General features: G+C 34.1%; 1 protein-coding gene across 1 annotated transcript in view; it reads left to right on the top strand.

Moving 5' to 3' along the window:
• Window positions 1-4,997, top strand: part of LOC149786213 (Golgi-associated PDZ and coiled-coil motif-containing protein-like) — a 50,586-nt gene extending 45,589 nt beyond the window's left edge. Inside the window, exon 9 of the mRNA XM_089976590.1 lies at window positions 661-4,997. Within this exon, the coding sequence (XP_089832716.1) occupies window positions 661-826 (166 nt within the window). The 3' untranslated portion in view covers window positions 827-4,997. The remainder of the gene's footprint in view (window positions 1-660) is intronic.
• Window positions 4,998-11,051: the final 6,054 nt, after the last annotated feature.

Below are 11,051 nucleotides of genomic sequence, written 5' to 3'. Positions count from 1 at the left end.
GAAGTTATTGATATGTTGGGTTTATTATCGTCAAGATCTTGGATGACTTTGTTTATGAAGAAGAGACTATAAATATTAATTATGCCTTCGTCTTAGGAAAGAATTTTATTAGGATATAGTAATAGTTTACATAGGTTGTGTTCTTACTATACTACATGAGTGAAATGGTCAGTTGTTAAGTTATGTATGAAGCCCACTTTGGTGTCTTGTTAAATTAGCAGTTATATTTCATTTGTTATATGATGTCAAAATCTTCTCCAATAATACCTTAATTACTAGCTAATATCAGTTCATTTCTAGATTTCATTGTTTTTGCTATGGATGACAGTGGGACAGAAATCAAAAATATGCCATATATATTCACTCATAAGTTGAGTCCAACTGCAAACAACAAAGACCTTGCTTAATGTACTCACAAATCAGGGTCTATGTTGTTTGTTTTACTGATTGCTCCTATTGAACTGCATTGACTGTTGATGCATTATGCAATGGCAGAGCTGGTTCTGGGCAGTTTGCAACTGGACTCATTTTATAAGTGGGTATACCAGATAATGAAAATTTGCCATTTACTGTATGCACAGGAATCTTCAAGTAAATGCCAAATTCCAGAAATAACTATTACTTGAGGTATGTAAAATTTGTTTTTCTTCTTTTTTTTAGTCCAGAAATGAAACCTAGCCAAAAGCCAGCACAAGGAAATCCATCCCAGGACAATGCATCTAAAACAAAAGGGAATAAGCCTCTAAATGTAGGCTTATTACAAACCAACAATATACAAGAGTCCACGGAAGTAGGTGGTGGAGCATTTAACAGTGAATTTCAGTGAGCACAGCAGTAATAAAGCAATATATTCTGTAGGAAAACTTCAGTATGGACGATGATTGTGGGATGAAATTTTATATTTGAGAAGTTGTGCTAAGGTATATTTGTTTTTGTTTACTCATTATCATTTGGCAGCCAGCTACAAAGTTGCAGCTTCACAATTGGAAGAGTTTATTTATGCAAAATGGTAACAATTGTTACAGTTATAAATTTGTCAAATTTTATACATGTTAATGTTGGATTGCCATTTTGCAGCATAATGAAAGGTTGAGGTTTGCACATTTTGCCCTGCATTTTTAGTCAGATTTCTCAGTTTATTATTATTTATAGATATAGCAATGGTTTTCTAAATATCTGAAATAATATGGCAGATAATTCTACCATACTGTGAAATCTTGATTTTGTAATGTAAACAAATCCATGAATTTGAAAAGTTGTGTTTGTGTGTGTTTATGTGTGTTTATGTATGCATATGCGTGTTTATGCTGTATTGGTTTGTATATATCTGCACCCAGCAGTTACAAACAGAGACTAAGATCTGCCAGTATATTATGTGGTAGCAGATCAGGGTCTATGCAGTTATGATTTCAGTCAAACAGGATAGACCATTATCTGCTGTGGCGATCCATCTAGGCCACATTTTAAAAATATTGCTTGATCTCAAGGCTTGATTTCACAACTGAGCCAATCAGAAGATACTTTTCAATCACAGTAGTGTGCATAAATGAGCTTTCCATTAGGTATTGCTAAGTTCTTCTGTACATGTAATCCATTTGATATAATCAAGCTAATGTAAAGCTAACAGGGTCATAACATTTAACACTTCACATTCTTGAGGCCTTGAAAAACGGAATACTTGTTTACATTCTTGAGGCCCTGAAAAACATAATACATTTTGCATTCTTGAGGCCTTGAAAAATGTAATATTTGTTTGCATTCTTTAGGCCTTGAAAAACATTAAACATGTTTGTATTATTGAGGCCTTGAAAAACATAATACAAGTGTGCATTCTTTAGGTCTTGAAAAATGTAATACATGTTTACATTCTTGAGGCCTTGAAAAATGAACTACATGTTTGCATTATTGAGGCCTTGAAAAACATAATACATGTTTGCATTCTTTAGGCCTTGAAAAATGTAATATTTGTTTGCATTCTTGAGGCCTTGAAAAACATAAAACATGTTTGCATTCTTGAGGCCTTGAAAAACATAATACATGTTTGCATTCTTTAGGTCTTGAAAAATGTAATACATGTTCACATTTTGGAGACCTTGAAAATGTAATGTTCGCATATATTAGATGGCAGCCATCCACATTCTCAAGGCTAGAATACTTGATTTAGAGAAAGCTATGAGCTTTCTCATAGGAAATTTGCTTTTAATAACATGATTTCTCTCAAAGTCACTTATTTGAGACTTTGATACATAATCTCAAAAACAACCATGTGATTGAACTTATATATCCCATCAGGCCTAAAAAATATGAAATGCTCTTATCTTTAGTAATATATATTTTAGTGAGAAATCTGATTAAATTGAGTTTTCTGGTTGGTTTTCTCAAGATTGTATATGTCAGCTTTAAGAATGCAGATTCAGGCCTCAAAAAAGTGAAATGTTTTCTGGATATGGCTCTAGTTTGATTACATCTACTGGAAATTTAGATTCCATGTAATTCCAGACTCCCCCCCAGTGATCATAAAAGAGAATTTGGTTATGTGCATTGCAGAGATCATGTGATTGAAAATTATCTTCTGATTAGCTCTCATTATTTTGAGTAATTGAGCCTTAAAATAGTTGAATATTTTCAAGTTATGGCCTTGCTGGCTTCTCATATATGTTAGATTTTTATATGGTGTTTCATGTAAATGTCAGACACAGTTGTACCTTTCTTTTTATGTGGTTATAAAGTTACACAGCAAAGTTTTAAATCTACTTGTGTAAACAGAGCATAATTGGTGTTACATGTAATCTTCCAATTTTTGTTTTTGTCACTGATACATAAATTAGAAAAGATGTTTGTATTTGTGTATATTTTAAAATTATTGAGGGTGAGAGCCAGAATTTATTTAATGATATATACAGTTAGTGTGACCTTGTATAGTTTGTGGGACTTTATTGCAGTTGTTGACATGGTGGTCATGGGAGATGCATTTTGATTTTAGTAGGATGAAAACAGCATTTGGATATTACAGAGGTATTGTTCCTAACAATTGGAGTTGTTGTTGAGGCAATTTTTAGTCAGTAGCAAGACATGGGTATCATTTTTCTGGTGGGTGACTATGGGCATTAAATTGTTGTTATGAATGTTAAGATTTTGAGTGGAGATTTTTGATAGTCATTTTCAGTTGGTCAACATCATGGCTTATGTTGTAGGTGAGACATACATTCCACAGAACCCTTGTACATATAAATATGACATAAATATGATTCGTGCTGTGATAAAAGTAGAATAAGACATCAGTGTGTTGGTTGTATTATTTCAGCGTTACATTTATTTGTTTCACAACATACTGAATAAAGAGAGGTATAACAACATTGATAAAGCTCAAATATTGTATATCAGTACATATTTTAATATCTTGCAAAATACTGGGGAAATATGCTATATATATATATATATATATATATATATATATATATATATATATATATATATATATATATATATATATATCTGTGTGTGTGTGTGTGTGTGTTACTATTTTGGATTACCTTAATATACATATATACCAATACTCTTGTAGCTTCTATTCTACAACAATGTCTACATATATATGTACAGATTTTACCATTAATTTATTATACTATTATCCACAGTTGAGGGAATCATATTGATGTAGCAGAACTTAAGACTGGTGTAAATACATTTTGTTCTTCTAGTGGGTAACTATAATGTGTATTATTTGATAAATATTAACATGTTTAATTGAAATTCCAGGTATTGTTTCGTATGCGTTATATACTGTATGTAGCTGATAAGACTCCCATCCCCACCCCCATTTTAAAAATTTAAAGCAAATACATATAGTTACTAAGGATACCATATCTGATAATAGCATCCCCCTCTACTTTTTACAGATTTATTTAGGCTGTCCTGGTCTTATCCAGAGAAAATTCTGCGCTAGTTGCCCAGAGATCTTGTAATTTAGTATTCTTAATGAGATTATATATAATATGGAAGGCCTGTGACACTTTTAATGTTATTAAAATCTATAATCATTATTCAACTTGTATTAAAGATTTTATATAGGGTTGATTGATTTAGAAAAACTAGGAAGATCAAAATGGCCACCTGTCAAAAAGTAAGAAAATTTAAAGTTTAATTTTGAATTTGTTTTTTGAAGATCAGGTTTGGTCAAATTTTGGGAAATAATGCTGTAAAATAACATTATAAGTATCTTACTCTAAAATTCATTTGATTAAGTAAATTTTTTCTGGCCCCTTATTTTGTCCTAACAATTTACTTTTTGTTATTTTCTTTTTTAAGTTTTCAAAACAGAGATTAAAAAGTACAGATCTATAACTTGTTTGTTAGTTTAACATGAAACAAACCAAGGGTCCAATGTGAAACAATTTTTTGGCATATATATATATATATATATATATATATATATATATACACACACAGAGTAGTAGTAACACTGGTGTTATTAAGCAACAGCATGTCAGAATTAAATCAAAGCTGTTTATTTTTATTAGTTTAATATCATATAATTAATTACTGTGAGACCATATTCACACTTGCCCTGCCTATTGTCTGTTTTCAGTGTGTACAAAAACAGGGCAAGGATAAATTAACACCCAGTTTAGCAGAGTAACTAAAATACTAGATGTTGCATGTTGCAGATTAAATAATAACTTGTTTTATGGTCTCAGTCAAGAGTGCCATAAATTAGGGGAGATTAGTGACTTGACAGTTATGTTCAAAGTTTATTGTGTACGTTGTTGAGCAGCAAGCTAATATAATTTCTTTATTGATATGTCTAATGAAAACACTAAATCCATATTCAGAAGTAACATGTTATTTTTTAAATTTACTCCTAAAACCATTTCATTTCTTATTTATTCTCCCTTGCTCATACTTTTATGAATGTACATAATTCATGCATTTGTCTCTTTTTTTTTGTGCATTCATTAATGATAATAGTTGAAAGTAAATAAAAACCATGGCACATATTTTGATAATTAAATGTATATTCTCTTTCTCTCTCCCCAACAAGCAATATTTTCTCCATGTGAAACCCTGTCACCTATGTTTATTATAGAATTCATCAAGATATGTTTTAAACCTAGTGTCTGATACTGTCTACAGAGACACACACACACATATATATTATTTTTATCGGTTTCTTGCTATTGTCATTTTTAAAATTAGTTATTCTGGCGGTTGGGCAGAGTGAGCTCCCTTTGGTATTGGCATTGGCAGCAAAACCAAAGAATATCCCGGTTACTACTGCTAGTGCCGAGAAGCACATTCTCATCATGAGAGACCTCAGAATAACCAGAATCAACGTTTATACATTTAGTAGTAGTTCTCACTAAAAAGGAAAGTATTCTCTATCTATATTTCCAACTTTTCTTTCTCCTTTGAATATGTTCCCCAGTCACATTGCATTAGGAATATTATCCTGCTACCTCGCGAATCCAGCCTTGCTAAAAGACGAAAATTGTCTCATTGTCTATTGTTAGATAGACAAAGGGCAGTAACTCTTGCCCATTACCTCCCTTGATACCACCAGGCGTCACCGGTTTTTGGCTTCTGTGTGTCCTGAGACACACAATACAATCGCCTCCTAGATTCTGATACTCCTTCTTGAGAAGTAAAGTCTTTTATCTCATCAGCAATGGGATGTACGAAGCAAACAGCAAGGAAGTCCATTGGTGTTTAGTAAGTTCACTCTTACACCTAGCTGTAGAACTTTTGTTCTGTAGATTTTGCAGTTTTGTATTTTTTGTTTTCGTTTTTTTGATTGTGTATGTTTGCATTTTGTATTTTTGCAGTTTTTCTCTCTTTTTGGAGATCTAGTCTTTTCATTTTCATATGCTTTTCAAATTTATTTAACTTGAAATTTGCAACAAAATAGATTTTTGACTGTAATTCTAATCTGTATTGCAAAATAGTAGTTTGAGACCTGCTCACTCAAGATCATTTTCGACTTGCACAGTGAGCTTTACTCATTACAAAACCATGAGTGTACAAACCACACAAATGAGTCAAGAGGAACGACAGATAGGTACAAGACTAAAACATTATTTTAACACAAGACTTGAGGAGGGAGAGGGGCAACAAAGAATAGTTGCGTACCACCCTGAGGGGTGTCAAACCCTTGATATCGGAAAAGTGGAAAACTATCCGAAACATGCTGAAATCCTTACAGCTTTGAAAGTTCAAGGAATAGCTTATAAGTGATACTGATGGGCTGCAGAATGGGGGATATGGAAAATATGTTACATACCCAAAAAATAAGGACACCCCACGCTACTAAAAACTGAAATATTAGAGAGGTGGAGGCGAAAACGGTAGAAGTATTTTTTACAGGCCTCCCTGTAATGGGGAACTTACAGACAAAGTACAGGATAAGTTCAAAGTCTCTGTAAAGTCAAGTATAATGGCTACAGTGTACGGCTTCAGAGATGTTAAATCGGGGAGGGAGAATCCTGGCCGTACCAAAGCATGAAACTAGTAAAATACCAGCCTACTTTTACGCGATGGGCTTTCTCATCAGAAGCTGGTATAAAGGAAATGAAAAGGAAAGAGTGTGTTCCAAATGTAAACAGATAAAGCATGCCCATAAGGATTGCGTGAGCCAACCAGTGGCTATTAATGGGGGCAACAAGGCAACCTATGCCGAATAAAACAGCAATGTGCCACATTAACCTCGAAGAGGAGGATAATGAGCAAACGCAGAGACATTGCCAAAATGATATCCCAGATAAGAGAAGAAACACAAAAATTACCTGAAACATTTCGCCCAAATTTAAATGAACCCACGCTAGGGGAAAATGGTCTATCTGAGCAACCAGAAAACAACAATGCGACAAAATAGGAAGAAACTCAAAAATCGCAACAATCTGATACAATCAATGTGACAATTGAGGAGGAAGCTCAAAAATCACAAAGATGGGCAAACGTACTAACTCTAATGAAACCAGTAAGGGGGGGGGGACATACCTATTGTGGAGCAAATACCCACGCACAATAGGTTTCAACTCCTATTGGAAGAAAATAGCATTATTGAAGGGGATATGCAGGGAGAGCAAGGGATGGAAGATCTGATCGGTCTGAAACCCCTGACCTACACCCCAGTACATCTCACAAGAAAAAAAGGAAAAATAGGAAATCGGTGTCGGCATCGCCCGTAAGCGATACCACGCCGACAGAGGAGGAAATACAAACAATGGGGGCTCAAAGAAACAAAAAGAAACAAATCAGAATTTTGAGTGAGGGGGACAAGGTCACAGAAAAAGTTCTTGACGAAGGAAGTGAAATGGACTTAACAGGCCCAACAGACAATGACATAGAAGAGGGCAGTATAGAACTGATGAACATGACGAATACGGAAACGAACAGTGAGACTGAACAAGGAACTGAGAGTACGAACACGAGAGACAAATTTGAAAAGACAGGAACTGAAGTAGAAAAAAACACTAAACGATGAAAGTGAGACCGATGGGAGGTCTAGTGCCTCCACAAAAACAAATAGAATAAACATTACATTTTAATAAAATGCAAACAAATATCTTTAAATGAATAAATATATAAAATTTGCTAAAATTAGGAATAAAGAATGCGGTCACCTGAGGGAAGATTTGGAAAAAACAAAATGGAAGGAAAAAACTTGGGAATAGCATCCATCAACACAAATGGTTTAAATCGGGTTAAAATAAAAAAAATTAACGGACTAAAAAGATTATGATATCATTCTTATTGAAGAAATGCATAATAATCTTTCAAATGAATTTAAAGCAATACTAGATTTTTTTGATGCAATAGTAGTTATGAACAACTCTTAAGTATGATGATATGAAGGGTGGTGGTGTAGCAACCATAATTAAGAATAGGAGGGGAATAAACTGGAAAAGGATGGAAGAGGGTGTAGATTTTAAGGAAAGAATGATCCATATTATGTTAGAAAATATTCATGTTATCAATGCATACTTTCCTGCAACTAGATACAAAAAACAAGAATTCATTCAAATTTTGGACAAATATCTAAACGACTTTACAATGGAACCATATTGGGGGTGATTTTAATTGGGTGGGGAGCTGTATAGACAGATTTGGGGGATTAGTAACGAATGATTTTAGCGCTAAAGCTGCAATGGAGTATCTACTCCATAAACTCATAGATATTTATAGAAGAATGAACTTAGAACAGATTTTAATTATGAATTCAAAAATGGAAAGGCCAGTAGGCTGGATAAATTTTACGTGACACTTTTTGACGAGAACATATATAACAATGCAGGTTTAATATATTTTAAAATTTCTGATCATAAACTAATAAATTTAGATTTCATTTTAACAAGTAAAAAGAAATGGGGAAAATGGTTATGGAAACTCAACAATATAATTTTAGAAGAAGTAGAATTTAAGCAAAAAATTGAAAATGAAATGGGAGAGTTTAGGACTTAGGCAACAAGAACATAATTAAAGAATGGGACATTTAATTTAAAAAAAAATAGCTATATAGTACTCTAGTAAAAGGAAAAAAATTGCAAAAATGGAAAAAGAAGAGATAAAATTAGATTTTAAAAATATATAACAGAGGAAAAGAAAACTCTTCTGGCACAGTTAAACAAAATCACAGACGAGGAAAAGAAAGGAAGGGAATTAAGAGCGGGAAAATACAAAATAGAAATTAAGGAGAGGAGGGAAAAACAAATTGGAAAAATAAAGGATAATCGTCAGCAAATAACAGGGATAAAAGAGTTTGGAATTTATTTTAATATTCAGTTTTATTTAAGTCTCAAAACATAGATCCTAAAATTATAGATGAATACTTAACAAGGGATTACATGTGATGTGATATCATCTGAACATAGAGACCTATGTGATGGTTTCAAATCCTTGGATGAAATAATAACGACGATCAATCAGTTAGCGAAAGGAAAATCCCCAGGGAGAGATGGACTCACTGCGGAATTCTACAAAAAATTCCAAAGTGTCAGCGCGGATTCTAGAAAACCTATACAATAACACTTTACAAAAAAAAACACCCAAAAAACCCAACGAAATGATGTCAACTTCTACGAGAGACAGTTTAATAACCATTATATATAAAGGGAAAGGAGATAGGGAAGACCTAAAAAAAACTGGAGGCCTATCTCCCTCCTGAACATAGACTAAAAGATTGTTAAGTAGGATTTTAGCTAATAGAGTGAGAGAAACAAATACGGACAACATTTATACCTGAGGCTATATATGGACAAAAAGGATTGGGCCTGTATACAGACAATAGGAATGGAACAGGTAAGGTGACGTCACGATACTGACGATTTGCAACAATGTAGCAAGGGGCTGACCCTCAGTCGGAGCAAAGAGTGGGGAAAAAATCATAGAACGCTTGGCGGGACAGAGACAGAGCTAACTCATACAACATAAAACATATAAACAATTATACAACACAATTAAAAAAATTTGAGGCAAGAAAGCAAATCTTTTCTATGTATATGAGTGGCCCTGAAAAGGGCCTTTGGGTTTATGTTAACATCATTCCGTTAACATAGAGGGCATCGCAAACCTCTTCAGCAGCAGGGAGAGCGAATCCTACAAGTTTTTAGGCAAAAAAAGGGCGAATCCTAAGGTTCCAAATGCCGAAATAAAACCGCGAATCCTACAAGTTTTCAGGTAAATAAACCCTTTATAAAACCCGCGATTAAACACAATTGTCGCCGTCGTTGCTGCGTTTTGTTGTCGGCGCCCTCCCTGCTCCTCTCTATGAAACCAATTTATCCAAAATTCGTATCTAACCCGACTCGATACCGTGTTCGAGTATCATGTAAATTTATTGTTATAAATCCGTGTGGTGTTGACTGAGCCTTACTAAATAAATTTCTAAACTTATTTATATCCATATCGCCGCTGCACCAAGTCTGATGTATATTTCGTAACGTGTGTGTATCAACTCCATTAAACACAGCAAGAATATTACAGTTATCCCTATCACTTTCGGTATCTGCGTATATCGTTGGGTTACATAAATCACAACTGTGTTTTTGTGCCTGCCTCTGGAAAATATCCTGGCAGGATTTGATTGTTTATCCATCACATCATCACACACGACTAAATTATTAATAAATCCATCAATATCATCAATACTTGGCGCTTCATTAATGTCAGTTATAAATTCAACAACATCATCTCCGCTCTCATTTAACGATTTTGCACTTTCATTAAAATCTTTTAACACTTCGTAGCATCGTTGATCGTCTACACTTGGGGCTACCAAATACAACTTATCCCACTTCATCCACTTCATTATTAAATTAAGTAACAACTGCGTCTTACCACTCCCAGATGGGCCAATTATAATCATACGAACAGAATTTGGCAGTGCTGCATGATGCTTAACTGGTTCTCGTTTCCTTGTAGCAGAAAAGTCAGTGATTTCCATTAGATGTAATATAATATAAATATGGATTTATATTGTTTAAAATGTAGAGCACGTACCCCAACAAGTGATCTGACAACTGTTACAACAAAAAATAACATCTGCGGTTTCAGGCAAGTGTGAGCGATGCGGTACAAAAAAGTTTAAATTTATTCCCAGTGGCAAGTCAGCGCCGAAACCAAAACCAAAATCAAAGTCAAGTAAAAAAAAAGAGGAGGTGATATTGCCGCCAAGTTAGCAAAATTACCAGGAGCTCCGTGGGCTAAATACCCAGGAGAAAAACATCTCCCAGGATATAATTATTGTGGTCCTGGAACCCGACTTGATATCAGACTTGATGACCAAGATCGACCAAAACCAGGTGAGTATCCGATAAATGCTATCGATAAAGCATGTCATGTTCATGATGTGGCTTACCGAAGTAAGGATTTGCAACAGCGACATCCCGCGGATGTGAAATTAATTCACGCGTTAAATTCCATCACTGATAACTCTTTCAAAGAAAAGTTAGCTAGGTGGCTAATAAAATCCGCAATGAAATCTAAGCTTGTATTAGGCGCTGGTAATTAATTATAATGGAGTCGATTTATTATTCCCCGAGAGGATACTGGAGAGG

Source organism: Sinohyriopsis cumingii, chromosome 12 (assembly GCF_028554795.1).
Source record: "Sinohyriopsis cumingii isolate HCF-2022 chromosome 12, ASM2855479v2, whole genome shotgun sequence".
NCBI classification, from domain to species: domain Eukaryota; kingdom Metazoa; phylum Mollusca; class Bivalvia; order Unionida; family Unionidae; genus Sinohyriopsis; species Sinohyriopsis cumingii.
This window is presented reverse-complemented; position numbering and strand designations above follow the sequence as displayed.